General features: G+C 40.9%; 1 protein-coding gene across 5 annotated transcripts in view; it reads left to right on the top strand.

Annotated features, from left to right (window-relative positions):
• sycp2 (synaptonemal complex protein 2) overlaps positions 1 to 16,086 on the top strand; it is a 69,408-nt gene that overhangs the window by 37,687 nt on the left and 15,635 nt on the right. For 4 of the 5 annotated variants that reach the window (XR_010005640.1, XM_062978997.1, XM_062978994.1 and 1 more), the window contains 9 exons: positions 5,024 to 5,075; positions 5,939 to 6,113; positions 8,253 to 8,317; positions 8,825 to 9,007; positions 9,120 to 9,321; positions 12,207 to 12,460; positions 13,357 to 13,542; positions 14,122 to 14,212; positions 14,705 to 14,848. Coding sequence is in view for 4 of the 5 variants with exons in the window: in XM_062978997.1 (XP_062835067.1) it covers positions 5,024 to 5,075; positions 5,939 to 6,113; positions 8,253 to 8,317; positions 8,825 to 9,007; positions 9,120 to 9,321; positions 12,207 to 12,460; positions 13,357 to 13,542; positions 14,122 to 14,212; positions 14,705 to 14,848 (1,352 nt within the window). In the remaining variant the exon portion in view is untranslated. The remainder of the gene's footprint in view (positions 1 to 5,023; positions 5,076 to 5,938; positions 6,114 to 8,252; positions 8,318 to 8,824; positions 9,008 to 9,119; positions 9,322 to 12,206; positions 12,461 to 13,356; positions 13,543 to 14,121; positions 14,213 to 14,704; positions 14,849 to 16,086) is intronic. The other variant, XM_062978995.1, reaches the window with a different exon arrangement.

Genomic DNA, 16,086 nt, shown 5'->3' with positions numbered 1-16,086 from the left:
CTGGCGCTCGGTATCGAGGAGTCCATCAAGGGTCTCCTCTGTCTCCCGGTCTCGATCTCCTGGCTTGAGGTCCCGGTACCGTTATTCAGATTATTTTTATCCTTACCCTCCTCCTCCCCCTTTCCCTGGTTATGGTGGATACTTCCACCCTTATGATTTTTACCGGGACCAAAATAACAGAGCTTTTCCGGGTTCAAGACCCTCACCTGTGTGCCCTACTATTACTCAGCAACCGCAAGCCCCTATGCTGGCCCCAGCAGTTACTCCTGTACCTGTGCCCTTTCTTCAACCTGAACAGGCTGATGTGTCCCTGCCTAGTGAGGCCCCACTTCACCAATCTCCTGGGGGCCACTTGGGGGACGAGGACCAGGATCATGCTGAGCCTGACCATGCTGGGGAAAGGGGCCTGGTACCTCCTCAAGGAGAACCAGAACAGGATTCACAACAGGCGGAGGAATTTCGCAATTTCTCAGCTCTGCTAATTAGGTTATCGAGGGCACTCAACTTGCCTACTCCTAAACCTGCCAATGTGGTGGAGGACCCATGTTTTACATCTTCTGAACAGCGAGGCCCATTGTCTGCTCCTCTCCCCACACTGCCATACCTTTTAAAGATTATCAAAACTGAAGGAGTTGCACCTTCCCTTGTACCGGCTACGCCTAGGAAGGCGGAGAATATGTATAAGATCGACCTGTCTTCAGCTTCTTGGCTGGCGAAGCTGCCAAGGGCCAACTCTGTGGTGACTGATGCCCAGCCCAAACCGGTCCAAAAGAATCAGGCCTCACCTTCAGATAAGGAAGGCAAGAAGTTGGATGCTATGGCTAAGCGATTCTATTCTTCAGCCTGCCTGTTCGCTCGTATGGCTCATTATGGGGTCTACATGAGTGTGTATCAGACCTTTTTATGGAACAAGCTTGGTCCATTTTTGGATTCTCTGCCGCAAGCTGACCAGACTTTGGCCAAAGCCTTTAAACATGAGGCCCTCCTTCTGGCAGGCCTGCAGAAGGAGTTGGCAAAGAACACAGCTGATGCTTCAGGAAAACTTCTTGCTGGTGCAGTCGCTTTGAGACATCATGCGTGGCTGCGAGCTTCTACCCTTTCCCCGTCGAATCGCGCCCTGATTGAAGACCTCCCTATGGATGAGGCCGGTCTCTTCAATACGGATACAGACTCGCAGCTGGAACACTCGCATAAGATGAAGCAAACGCTTAACAAATATGGTCAGCATCCCTACCACCCATACCCTTATCAGCGCCAGCGCTGGGGCTCCCAGTCGCAATACCAACGTAGGCGTTTTAGCCCTCCCTCATTCCGTGGCAGGCAACGGCAACACTCAGCAGTAACGGGAGGTAGGAGACCCCCTTTGCCTATCAAGGGTCAATTTCGTGGTACCAAGTCCACTGACCCCAAGAAACGTCGTTTTTAGTTCTGGTGCGACAGCGAATTCCGTGGCTGTCCCAGTTTCGCCCCCAGCCTCGTTAGTTCCTAGTTTAGGTTCTCCTAGTTCTTTACCAGGGGGGACCCAGTCCCCTGTAGGTTCATCCCCTTTTCCGTACCTTGATAGGCTCCACCCATACTTACACGAATGGAGGCAAATAACAACAGATGCCTGGGTCCTTGATATTGTATCTAGGGGTTATGCTATTGAATTTTACGCCCTCCCTCCAGTGGGACGCATTTGTGTAACTCCAGCCTCTGACATCCTGTTAGAGGAGGTATCTACTCTCCTAGACAAGGGTGCGATATCTCCGGTGGCTCCGGACCAGGCAAGCTTCTGTTTCTTTTCCCGCTACTTTTTAGTTTCAAAGCGGGGAGGCAGTCTTCGGCCCATCCTGGACCTTCGGATGGTTAACTCTTTTATTAGACCGCGTAAGTTCTGTATGGTCACTCTCGCCTCCATTCTTCCCTTCATTAGGAAAGGGGCGTGGCTAGCAACAGTGGACCTTAAGGATGCCTATTTCCACATTTCTGTTAGAGTCACCGCAGGTTTCTTAGTTTCGCGGTTGACAACCATTTTTACTCTTTTAATGTTTTGCCATTTGGTCTGTCTACGGCCCCTAGGGTTTTCACTAAATGCATGGCGGTGGTGGTAGCTCACCTTCGCCAGCGTGCTGTTGTTGTCTTTCCTTATATTGATGACTGGCTGCTAGTTGCAGACTCCCGTGAGCAGCTTGAATCTGATATTCGTTATACTCTGTCTCTTCTGCAGGCCCTTGGCCTTATGGTCAATTTAGAAAAATCCTACCTTACCCCTACCCAATCTATTACGTTCATCGGTACCATCATAGACTCCAGAGCTCGGAAGGCCTACCTACCAGAGGACCGGTTCAGCAACTTACGATCCCTGGTCACGAACTTGCAAGACCAAGGTCACGCCTCGGCCTGGACCATCCAATCTATTCTAGGCCACATGGCTTCCACCACAGCCGTTACAGAATTCGCTCGGTTGAAGATCCGACCACTTCAGAACTGGTTTCTTCGATCCTTCGACCCGCTTCACGAGTCTCAAAACAAGGCGCTTTACCCCCCACAACCAGTGTTATCCGCCCTGTCATGGTGGACAAAGCGGTGCAATGTCCTCACAGGACTGCCGTTCATTTCGCCGCGCCCAACACTGACGCTTACGACGGACGCATCCTCTCTGGGATGGGGTGCGCACCTATTGGATTTGTCAATTCGGGGCAAATGGTCGCCTCAGGAACGGCGACTTCACATAAATGCTCTGGAACTGCTGGCAGTGGAGAAGGCCCTGAAGTCCTTTTCTTGCCTGGTCAACAAGCAAGTGGTCCGGATCATAACAGACAACACAACAGTGAAATTTTATATAAACAAACAAGGGGGTACGCACTCTCAGACTCTCCTAGTCATCACTATGAGGATTTGGGAGTGGTGCATTCGAAGACACATTCGTCTGTTGGCAATCCACCTGCCAGGGAAAGAGAACACCTTAGCGGACGCCCTCAGCAGGGCGGACTCAGACACTCACGAGTGGCGTCTCCAGAGGGAGTTCAGATTCATCACCCGAAGGTGGGGGACTCCTCAGGTCGATCTCTTCGCATCTCCGGTGAACGCTCATTGCCCCCGCTTTTGCGCTCGGATGCACCCTCGCGCATTCCCCGGTTGCTTAGGAGACGCCTTCCTATTCTCTTGGACGCCAGGCCTCCTTTACGCCTTCCCTCCACTTCCTCTTCTAACCAGAGTGGTTTCACAAATCATCTCAGACAACGCGGACTGCATCCTAATAGCCCCGTGGTGGCCCCGCCAGCCATGGTTCGCGCCGCTACTCAAAGCGTCAAGCGGCGATTATGTTCGGCTTTGCTGCAGCGCCGACCTCCTCACAATTCAGGACGGCCTTGTCAGACATCCCGAGGTGTCGTCCCTCCGACTAACGGCTTGGAGACTGAAACCACGGTCCACCTCTCTGACGCTGTCCGTCTCATAATCGATGCAGCTCAGAAGGTCTCCACTAAGAAGGCTTACACCTATAAATGGTCCCGCTTCAAGTCCTTTGTTTCAGCCATAGGAGTTGATCCTATTTTCGCCCCTACGTCAACGGTGTTGGACTTTCTTGTTTACCTGTCAGAGAGGGGTATGTCCCTTTCTTCAATTAAGTGCTACGTTGCATCGCTCTCTTGGTTTCGAAGGAAGGCTGGCCAACCGTCCCTTTTTCAAGATCCTTTAGTGCAGCTTTTCCTGAAAGGGTACAAGAATATACATCCGCCTACGTCTATGCCCCCTCCGGCATGGAGCCTCGAGCTGGTGCTGTCACAGCTTTCGAAGCCGCCCTTCGAGCCCATGGCTTCCATCGATATAGCACATCTGTCATGGAAGACAGCGTTTTTAGTGGCAATTACGTCCGCCAGGAGGGCTAGTGAACTCACTGCCCTCCGGGCGGACTCTCCATACATCCGCTTCCATGAGGACAAGGTCGTTCTACGGACGGATGTGACATTTTTACCTAAAGTTGTTTCGCAGTTTCACATTTGTCAAGACATTGTCTTACCAACTTTTTTTCCAAAGCCTGCCTCTGCATTAGAGTATGCCTTACACGCTTTGGATGTCAAGAGAGCCCTGTTATACTACATACATAGGACAGCTCCCCACAGGAAGTCGCCTAGACTTTTCCTTAAATACAAGAAGGACGAGCTTGGTCTCCCGGTAACCTCTCAGAGGTTGGCGTCCTGGATTACCTCCACGATTCGTCTAGCCTATCAACTGGCGGGCAAGGAACCTCCACACCAGATTGTTGCGCACTTGACAAGGGCGCTATCCACGTCCCAAGCTTTCCTTCGGGGCATACCATTGGATGTCATCTGTAAAGCGGCCACGTGGTCAACTCCATCCACCTTCGCCGCTCACTACAAGATGGATGTCCAGGAGAAAAAGGATGCTGCCTTTGGGAGAGCCGTGCTGTTTTCCTGCGTGGCATGACCCACCTCCAGGTTAGTAGCTTGCTAGTCACCCATATGTGCGTATTTCACAGACTCCACGTAGAAGAAGTATAGGTTGCTTACCTGTAACCGTATTTCTTCGAGTGGAAGTCTGTGAAATTCGCACAGCCCCGCCCGTCCTCCCCGCTGTGTCATGCCTTGTTTTCAGCTGCTTTTCTGGCGGTTGAGAACTGAGGCGAAGCCCCGCCTTCGGGCTTATATAGTCTATGGGGAGATGGGCGGGGCTTCCGCCAAATTGACTCTTTTGAAGCTCTAGAATGTTCCGAAAGTCTGCGCAGGCGCAGTTTAACCCATATGTGCGAATTTCACAGACTTCCACTCGAAGAAATACGGTTACAGGTAAGCAACCTATACTTCCAAGATGGTTAGACTGAATGCCAATATATAATTTCATAATACAAATACTTGATGGTAGCATATTGGAAAGGATACCTCTAACACTTCCAAGGCTCAGTCTATGCTCAGAGTAGTAATTTTTCCAGATTTCTGAGTCGCCAAAAAACAACTTCATACAAACAAGGTGTTTACTTCATTTGTAATTGTTACCATAACTTATTTCTTATTCATTTTAGGAATCACGATAATCAAAGAAAAAGCATAGGCCGAAAGAGACAAAGCAATAAGGTATTTTAGAAAAGGAAATAGTTTGTAAAATAACCTCAGCATTTGGAACCAATTATTTTTATGAAAATATTACAAAAAGGCTACAATAAAAATGGATTAAAGGATTCTGCAAGATGTAGGGCTTCTAGAACAGATCAAAGAAAAAAGGTTTTATCAGGATCACCTCTCATGTTTGTATCATTGTGAATGGCTGTTATGAATGTTGTTTGTTTATACCTATTTGGGCTCTGAGAAAACATCTTTCTATGAACTTATTTGTGTACTTTGCGCATACATTCAGCTCCCAACTGAGAATCACAATTATATGCTGCCTTGCCCCATGTCCAATGACGGCACAAAATAAAATCAGTCATCATTGTCTTCATCATCATCATTACCACATAACTATTTCTGGGCACTTATCTACAAACACTCATTAAACAGTAAACTTGTTATTTAGGTAGGATCCTTTGTTGTTCAGGGGCCAGAATACTCCATTCTTCAATTGAACTGCCCTATAAGCTATCTTTTATTTGCATTCTTTAGGAGGGGCAGTAATGGTGAAACTGCTATCTGACATATCAGCTGAGTTTCTACAACATTAAATTATAGGGGGTTAGTGCCTTAAGATTTTTTTGACTTGGTTACTCTTAAATTATCTAGTTCAAAATACTGTATAATTGTTATTATAGTCCTAATTATTTAATTTTTAATTATTAATTATTATTAATTATTAATTTATATAATTATTTTACTTGTGGGAGGTAAATCACAGATACTTTATTTGACTGGTTTTTATTGATCTCAGTGGGATTTGTCTTTAGAACTCAGTCATAATTAAATGGAATAGGTCCTACAGATCTTTCTTTGTTCTTGTTTTACAGAATAGGACTAATAGAAACAAGAAACACCTTTTTAGTGACACGGATACAGAATATAGAGGTGATGACACTAAAACAGATATTAGCTGGCTAAGAGAGTCCAACAGAAAGCCTAAACCCCAACTTGTAGATTACAGCAGAATGAGAAAAAAGAAAAAATATAAAATTCAGGAATCAAGTAAGCTAACTAATTTTGATGTTTGAAAATGTCACTTTTCCTGTATTTAAGCAATAATTGTGTAACATATGCAAAAAAAATGCTGATGGCATCGCATTACCTGTTTTTATTATCCTATAGCCTTAAGACTTTTATGTTCAGTATGTTTAAAGCATGTCTCAATACTACTACTACTTCAACTTCTTCTTCTACTACTACTACTACTAATATATTTCTTACCCACCTTTCCTTGTGGCTCGAGATGGGTCACAGCATAACTAAAACACATAATTTTTCTATGAAATACATATATTAAAATACACAGAACAAAGGTTAAAATATAATAAATACAAGAAGTTAGTTTAAAATTAATAATTAACACTGACTGGGTAGGTCTTATAGACTTAAATGTTAGATCAAATCATAAAAAGTAATGTCTGCTACTTCTTGACAGGGTAAAAGTGCTATGAAATAAATGCTGTTATTTTGTATTCTTGTGTCATGTTTGAATTGGATTATGGCATTGACTGATTGCCTTTTTGTGTGTGTAAACTGCTTTGAGTCCCCTTGGAGAGAGAGGGCGGTCTATTATTATTATTATTATTATTATTATTATTATTATGAAAATCACATACAACCTACTTTGCAATGTATTTTAGTACAAGTGAATTCATTATAATTTAGAAACTCGAAAATCTCTTTTGGCTACCTAAAATGAAAATATCATGTAAACAATACTTGACCTTGTCTCATGGAAGCCTCAAAATCTAGTTCTATTGTTTAAAATTAGCAGTTTGGTATAAAATAATAATAAATGTGGAGAAGCAATGTTAAACTAAATTTCTATTATGTTTCAACTACTGTATTTACTCAAGTCTAGTGCTCCATTTAGTCTAATATGCACCCTGATTTTAAAACCCCTGAAACCCCACAGTTATTTCCTGGTGAATAAAACAAAAAAACAGGCCTCACTTGAATCCCCGGGCTTCCTTGACTGTTCAGCCGTTCACCACTCCCTCTGCCTGGGTGGGAGCAGCAGTGTTGGGCCCTTCCTTCCTTACTGGGGCTAGAAGCTGCTTCTGGTGGTGCCCTCTTTGTAAGCGCATCCCAATTTTGGCAACATAATTTCACCAAAAAAGATGTGTATTTTACGGTGCTTGTCTACACAGGGTGTTTTTTTCTTGGAAAAATGTTTGACTTGAGAATTATGTCAATGTCCCCCCCCCCCCCCCAAAAAAAAAGACCTATCACAAAACAAAACACACTAAATGCAATGCAAGTAGGCAAGGAAAATCATGTTCTATGTTGAATAAATGTTTTCCACCACTTGAGGGAAGAGTTTTAAAAACATGTGAAAAGTTTGACCCTGACTGTGTGAACATGTGAAAACATGTGAAAGGTTTGACCCTGACTCGGCTACAAGTCTGCAGCACACCCTATGAGGCCTGGGCACATAGGCCCAAAGCCTGCACCCGTAGGCCCAAAACTCCCGGGCCTACAGGTGCAGGCTTTGGGCCTACACGCCTGGGCCTTGCAGATTCTGCAGCTGAACGCCAAGTAAGGAGCGCTCCTTACTCGGCGCTTGTCTGCAGACCCTGCGAGGCCCGGGCACTATCCAAATGGATGGTACAAAACAGAAACGGAATCAAATGAATTAGGCAAATTTCAGACTCATGTCTAAAGTATATTAGTTTTAGATAGTATAGGGAAAAGTTAACACCTCTGTGGTGTTTGTTTTGCTGTCTGTATCCCTCTTCAGAAGATTTCACCTACCTTTCTGTCCCTGTGATAAAAAATTGGCTTGTTGAGGAAAGAAGAATTGATGATAAAGCGTCAATTGAGACACCTTTTCCCCATGATTACTCTTTCAGGAGTTGATTGCCCTTCACAGAGATATTTTTTTCTAACTTTCTGTTGTCTCACCCCCCGTTCTTAACTTTGAGTCATTTGTAAGTCAGATGTTTGTTACTCAGGGACCGCCTGTATATGGAAACCTTTCTTATTTTACATTAATCTCATATTTCTGTATGAATGTGGTCAGGGTCATATTTAAGGACATGCAAAAAGATGAACTGAAGCTTTAAATCCATTTTCTGATTATTGACCTAGACAAACAGTACTCCTGCTCTAATGTTTGTTTGTTTGTTTTTTATTTGAAAGAGAAAACTTCTCCACCCATGAGTACAAGGGAAACATTTCAACAAAATGAAACCAAAAAAAATACGGTATGCTAAAGTTTTGCATTTTATATATTAAGAAGCGTTGAGATTTTGTTTACTGACCTAAAGGTTTAATCCGATTCCTTAAACTAAACCTATCCATTCTGCATTGTTTCCAGAACCTCTCTATTCTGTGAATGAACTGTACTTTTCCTAATAACCTGGCCATAATTTTGATTTATTCTCTCTTGCTTTATCAAATACTTGGCATATAAAGCTTATAGCAGGGCCATTTTTAAGCCGACCTTTCAACTGGCAACCTAATAATCTTAGCTGCTTGAGGTAAAGAAGAAATTTGCAGCATGAGTGAAAATCTACTGTGTGTAAATTTTCTGGAGCTAAACACTACTTGTGATTCTAAGAATAGGTGTTGAATTCTTCACTAAGATAGCCTCCATTTTATTTTGTTAAACTATCTTTAGTGAACTGTTTTAGGCCATAAAGTGGGCATACTTCCATATATTTTAAAATGCTGTTACCGTATTAATATAATGTTGAATTTTGTTTCTAAAGACACCAATTTCTAAAAACCAAAGTGACAGTGATAGAGAAGAAAGAGCACGGCTTGCCAGACTGAAGCCAAAGAGAAAAGCAGCACTAGCCAAAAAAAGTTATAAAGAATTATCAGATTCAGAGAGTGGCATGGAAGAGGAATCTTCTGAAAACCTAGTTGAAAAGGGCACTTTAAAAGAAAACGTAAGCTAAAGCTCAACTGAATTTGTCTGTCTGTATTTTAAAAACATGGTATCCTTTTCTGATATGACATGCTCGCTATGTGTATGTAGCTGATAACATTTTGTCCTTGCAGCCAGAACCTAAAAGTATAAAAACAAAAGCAGTCAATCAACTAAAGGCAAGGCAGAATATTCTTTCCAGTGAACCACCCAAAGTAAATTTGGTAAACCAACATAAAAACACTGCTATATCAAAAGATTCAGGACCAAAACAAAAAATGGAATCATCATCTCTACCTTCATTTGAAAGTCCACCTTCTCTTGAGATAATGAGATGTAAGTTTTATATTTGTACTTGTATATTTATTTGTTTTATACCTTACTGGATAACATAACATTATCATCAATTATGTAAAAACAACATATGCTTCTTAGAGATTCCAGATACAGTAGAGTCTCACTTATCCAACATAAACAGGCCGGCAGAACGTTGGATAAGCAAATATGTTGGATAATAAGGAGAGATTAAGGAGACGCCTATTAAACATCAAATTAGGTTATGATTTTACAAATTAAGCACCAAAACATCATGTTATATAACAAATTTGACAGAAAAAGCAGTTCAATATGAAGTAATGCTATGTAGTAATTGCTGTATTTATGAATTTAGCACAAAAATATCATGATATATTGAAAACATTGACTACAAAAATGCATTGGATAATCCAGAACGTTGGATAAGCGAATGTTGGATAAGTGAGACTCTACTGTAATTAGAATTAACTTTTTAATTGCACATCTCAGTGCTTTTACTGCTATAAATCTCTAGTTCATATTCCTTCAAGGTCTAGCAATGAAGGTTTTCTGCTTGCAAACTTGTCAGTAGGTAGGTAGACATTTCTAGAATTCTACAGCTCGGGTTAGATTTAGATTCTGTCTTGGTCTACAGTGAATGTTTGATATTTTTCTTCTAGTGCATGTTTTACATACCTGTTCAAAGATTAAGTAGATTTCACTTATGAAAATTGGGCAGGAAAGAAAAACCTCTTTTAGAACAGTTAGGGTGTTAGCATTTTGCTTGTAAGAGAAAAAATACTAAGCAATCACTAATGCTGCACAGATCACAGAACAATTCTGGAAGGCAACATAGATCAAGTTATTCTTAGATTTCAGTTTTTGTTACAGCTTCTTGCCTCTTGCTGCTGAATTGGTTGGATAAAAAGAGGTGTTAGACAAGATAAAAAAGTAAAACTGAAGAAAAAATGATACACCATATTTCTTCCCTCCTATAAATATCTCTCAAAATGCGGTGTGCCTTAAAATGATCTTTTAACATATAAATACTGTTTTTCCCCTATATCTGGTACTGAAATTACCATGCACCTTACAATTGATGGCATCTTAGAATCGAAGAACTGCGGTAAATGTCACAATCCATTAGTGACAGGAAGTAATTGCTTTTTTCCATAGAAATATAAAAAAAAATAAAAAAATATAGATCAAATTTTGAAACAATATAAAAAATTTAATCAAAGAGTGAAGTATGTCATCACTAGAAAGAGACTATAGTTCAGTGCAGAATGACCGCACGGATAAAAAGTCCAAGTTTCATGGTCCCTACCTTTATTTATAGCAAAACATATTTTACACCCAAAAAGTTCCAGATACAGTACTTCTGTTTTTAACAGGAGCCCATATAGGGCTCAAAAAGCAAATGAGAAGTTCTTGCTGCTCAAAAGACAAAATACAGGGCTAGGTGGATGGATACAATATAGCATTGGATTGTATTAGGAGTTTAGACTATGTGGTCCTCCGTATGTTTTGCATTGTAAACTGATTAGGCCTGGTGGGAATCCCATTTAATCCCAACCTCATGAGGGCAGTCTAGATTGGTTTACCACTTCTTTCCCCCCCCCCCCCCCCCATAAATTAATATATTCAACTAGGCTTTAGGAAACATCTTTCCTCCTGCCTTTGTCCCCCAAGAACCAATGTTAAATCTGAACTTTTTACCTCATCAGCACAAGCTTGGCATTTTTATAAGTAATCACACATACAGTCTTCCTGTAAAAGTATATTCATAGTCATTTTGGTATATTCATCTGAGGAAGTAGACCTAAGTCTATGACAACATAGGCTACCAACTTCATTCAGTCACTAAAAAAAGTAGGACATATAGCAATAAATGTCACTACCATTTCAACCCTTTGACAACCCAGAGATTAGATAATCTCTAGGTTGTCAATGGCATGTTCCCACCTGAACAAACCTGTTAATCCTATCTCGTGAATCAATGTTGAATGGGCAATCTAATGCGATGCCTAGTTGTATCGTCAACATTAGCAAACAGTCTGTGAACCTTTTTTGTTTCAACAACCCATAGCTAAGATTAACCAGAACTCAAAGTTCTAGCAGCACAGAAGCTTTTGATCTTTGCAATGTCACTGACTGGAGCCCCCGGAGACACAGCGGGTTAAACCGCTGAGCTGCTGAATTTGCTGACCAAAAGGTTTTCGGTTTGAATCCGGGGAGCAGGGTGAGCTCCTGCTCCAGTTTCTGCAAATGTGAGTAGATCAATAGATACTACTCCGACGGGATGGTAACAGCACTCCATGCAGTTATGCCGGCCACATGACCTTGAAGGCGCCTATGGATAATACTGGCTCTTCGGCTTAGAAATGGAGATGAGCACCAACCTCCAGAGTCGGACATGACTAGACTATCAAAAAGTTGAGATAAATCACCATTCTTATCTCATCTGCTTTGACCTTGCAAGGAACTTCCTGAAGGCAGGAAGCTGAATAAACACCTGACTCATCAATTCAGCTTTTAACAAAAGCAGTACTGTATCTTTATTTACAAAATATGTGCACTACATTCTCCAGTCATGTCTGTTCACATCTTAGCACCCTGCACACAGCACGTTGATCTTCTTTTCCAGTTTGTACTGGAAAATCCAAAAGTGGCACTCTACCAATTCTACACATCTCTATTGTTTTAACCCATACATTTCTGGAACCATACCATTTAAACTATTAAGTGATTTTCACACCAGAAACCATTATATACTGACATAGTCTTAATGTCAGGGGAAAACCTTTACCTTTACCTAATGTCAGTGGAGAAAAGTATATGAGCCTGAAGCTTATGCTGGTTGCTGGCCTATGCTTAGCATAACATCTGGTTCCAGCCAGTATGTTGAATTACACCTTATTATTTAGGTTGTGAGGAGTACAGAGAGGAACAATCTACTGAAGCACATGTATCACCAGGAAGATCATCATTATCATCTTTGTTATCATATGAAAAAGAATTTACGTCTGAAAAGGAGAAATCTTTAGGTGACACTAAAAATGTCTCTGATGTAGAAGACATTAATATAGAAAGCATACATTTAAAGCAACTTTCAGAAAACTGCAGAAAGCTGGAATTTGGAACTGAAGATTTGTCACCTGCTTCAAGCTCATTTTCTTTGGTAAACATTTTCAGTGCATTTTAAAATATATTTATTTTGTATTTTTTATTTGAATCCAGATACTACATTTAACAGGCTATTCTTTTGAGATGTTTGACCAAGATTTATGCAGATTTGTTTGAATTAATTTCCATTTTCAGTAGGAAAACTTCTCATCCAAGGAATAGAACCCTTGTAATTTGGGAAGGGAGGGAATTACAGTTGTCTCCTTTTTTACCTTCGGAATAGATTATATGAGATAAAATGTGCTGTATAAAATACTTTTCCCACATTTTATCCTTTGTCATGCATAAATATTTAGGATATTGATGTCTTATCCATGTTTCTATATCTTTATCTGTATGATAAAAGATAAAAATCACAGACACTCAGTCGTAAATGCAAATGATTGTGCTGTAATTTGATTTTCCTCATATACTTCCAGCACAGTTTCATTGAGTTCAAGGGGGCTTACCCTCTAGTAAGTATTCTTGGGAATGTGGTCAAGATTACAATGAAACTTAATTCCCAGGTAACTTGTATAGGATCACAGATTTAGAGAACTATATACAGTAGAGTTCCGGTTAACTGACTTCCTGTTATCAGACCTACCGTATTATCTGATGTGCCAGGCCGAGCACTTTGGAGAAGCCCAGTGCATGTTGCTAGGCAGCAGTACGCACAGGTCTTCCCTAAACCGAGTGCTTGTCAGAGGGACGTGACTCTTCCCTCCGGCAAGCACCCGGCTTGCTGGGAGTGATAATAGGGCCTCCTTATTATTCAACCGTTCTGGTTATCCGACATTCAGCCTGCTCGTTTATGTCGGATAACCAGAACTCTACTGTAGTTGCTTCAGTTGGCAAAATGCCTATATAATTTTGTCTGCAACTTCATTGCCAATTATCTTTTCTTTGTAGCCCAGACTTAGTCCCTTAAATACAGGGAACAAAATAGCTAGTAACCAAGATACAGATGTTACTAAAGTTCAAAAGAAAATATGTGATATTGATGAAGCAGTGAACAGAAAGCATTACTCTTTAAAGAAATCATCTGATACAGAACTAAACATCTATTCTGAAAATCTCATGAAAAATAGAGGAAAGGTATGTCACACTTGAAACAATATTATCTTCTTAAATATTGTACGCTATATACTTGTGTATAAGTCTATTAATTTTAGTTAAAAATCCACCAAAAAAAAACCCCGGAATCAACTTATCCATGCGTCAGTGTAAGTACTGTACTTTCACTTTTGTTAAGGAATGACTTACCCCTTTTCTGACTAGAGTAGGGAGAGTTTAGTACTTCACAGGAGAACCTAAAAAAAGCCGTTCTATCCTGTTTGTTCTGGCATGACTTCTGGGCATTTTAAATGCCTGGACAGTGTAATGGCATTGGTGACAGCTCTTTGATGCTTTCCTCTTAAAGGAGCTCCTAGATAATAGAGAGATAAGTGCTTTTTTAGGTTCTCCCCAGACAGACTAAGTTATCCTTGTACTACTCTGTTCAAAAAGTGCATGGTTACTTTTTAATATATATGAGTAAATACTGATGTAACATGATTGCATTGCTGGTATGACTTGTGGATGTTGTTTTGAGATGAATTTTACATGTTAGCTTAGTATAAGATGATCTTGCAAATAATAATGTCTGTTTTGACTGATATTATATAACCATTTTAGGCATCTGTATCTGTATCTCAGTCATCTACCCCCAGGATAAGCAGAGAAGACTTACGTCATGAAGAACCTCTTGCTCACATTCATGAATCTGGTATATATATTTTATTTTCTAAAATATGATGAATATAATAGATCTAAATTACATGTCACTGAATTTCTATAAAGTTTTTTCTTTGTACCTTACATGATTGGCAAAGCAGGTTGCTCCAGACTATTTGATGGTTTGGGTCCTAGTTTTCTAAAACCATGATTACACATTATTAATCTATTCTTGACTCTTCCAAGCTTTCAGACAATAATCTGCACTGCAATTAAAGAAATGTGGAATAGTTCAATGACAATTGGAATGACTCTGGATTATGACTCTGGATTATGTGGGTTTAATTAGTTGGGGTTCTTTTGTTTTAATGTGAATATGTTTTTAATTTGTTAGTTTTAATATACAGTATTTGTGATTTTATTGTATATATATACTTGTGGCATCGAATTGTGCCTTTTTGTAAAGCCACTCTGAGTCACCTGCAGGGTGAGAAAGCGGGATATACATGTGATAAATAGTAATTTGAATGCTTTCAAATTAAAGGGCCTACGGTATATACTAATTTCAAGCGGTTGTATCAAGAGGACTCCGAAGTTGATTCTGATGAAGAAGAAATCAGAAAACAAAAAACGAAAAGAAAGCTACTTCCTAGAAAGCTGTTTAAAACGGAAAATAACCCTTATAAAGGTCAGCTGAGGTTAAAGTTACTTCCAAAATAATTAGGGTTGGAAATTATACACAGAGCACTTGGAACACATATGTACCCACCTCCAGCTGAACTTGTTTCCTGCAGTGTTGGACATTCTATAGGTGGTTTGCTCTTTCCACTCACTTTGACACACAGGTTAATTAACCAGTGAAGTATGCCTGGAGTTTGCCTGGGAAGTCAAACTGCCCCAGTTCTGTGTGGTCAATTCATTAGTGAAATGCTTTTATGCTATTGCTCTTCCACCTTGCATTTGTAATGTTTCTAGTGTTGACTGTGATATATGCCCAGAATAGAAGGTTAAAGATTCAGGAAGGCAGACGATAACAGAATCTACCTTTAGGAGGTTCATAGTGATTTTGCCTGATTTCCTCAAGCGTGGGATGTTCTTGAGCAGTCCACTATAATTGGGTTTAACCCCTGCTGGCAATATTGCACATCAATTCTTGGTGCAATTTTCCCTTTGACTTCTCAGATCTTGTGGCAGATGTATCTTATTCTCTTATTCTGCTTTTTGTTGTCTTCTATTTCTCTGGATTGATTGTTGAAGCACCTGTGCACAAGACCTGGCACAATTGCATTCTGATTCTGACCGCATTTCCCCCATTTTTATATCTACATAACTACTTGAAGATTTCTGTCTTTCATTCATTAAGGCTTTTCCTTCTTTTTGGCTACAGGTAGTGTCTTTTTGTTTTATTTCCTCCCAATATCCCTGGCTTCAGTTCAGAGATCTTCTGGCTCCCTGTGAATTACTCTTAATAGTTCTAATCCTACATTTTCTTCATCATGGTGTCTGTGAAATCATATGGTATTGCCTGCGCAGTCACTTCAGAATCTTCTAGAAAGCTCATTGATACATTTTGGTGGAGGCCCCACCCACTCTCCCCATATATGCAGCCTCAGTTCCTTTTGTCCATCACTGTTGCAGCAGCTTAGGAATCTCTTGCTCTTTAGACTAGCTTCCTTTTTGCATAATTGTTATTGACTAGGACTGTTTTTTAACTATTTTCTCTAGAAAAATAGAGCTAGATTGGGGCAAGCAGAAAGATGGAGAAGCAGGAGAAGCAGAAAGGTGGGAAGCCTAGCGCTCCGCTGGCTGCTGCTTCTGCAGGTGCTTCAACATTGCCCCTGATGGACAGCCCCTGGTGGACATACTGGCAGCCTCAATGCTTTGGAAGCCCCCTCTTCAAGCATCTTCGCCGCTCTCGGAGGGTGA

Source organism: Anolis carolinensis, chromosome 4 (genome assembly GCF_035594765.1).
Source record: "Anolis carolinensis isolate JA03-04 chromosome 4, rAnoCar3.1.pri, whole genome shotgun sequence".
In the NCBI taxonomy this organism is placed as follows: Eukaryota; Metazoa; Chordata; class Lepidosauria; order Squamata; family Dactyloidae; genus Anolis; species Anolis carolinensis.
The sequence above is the reverse complement of the archived record's forward strand: the minus strand, read 5'-3'. Positions and strand labels throughout refer to the sequence as shown.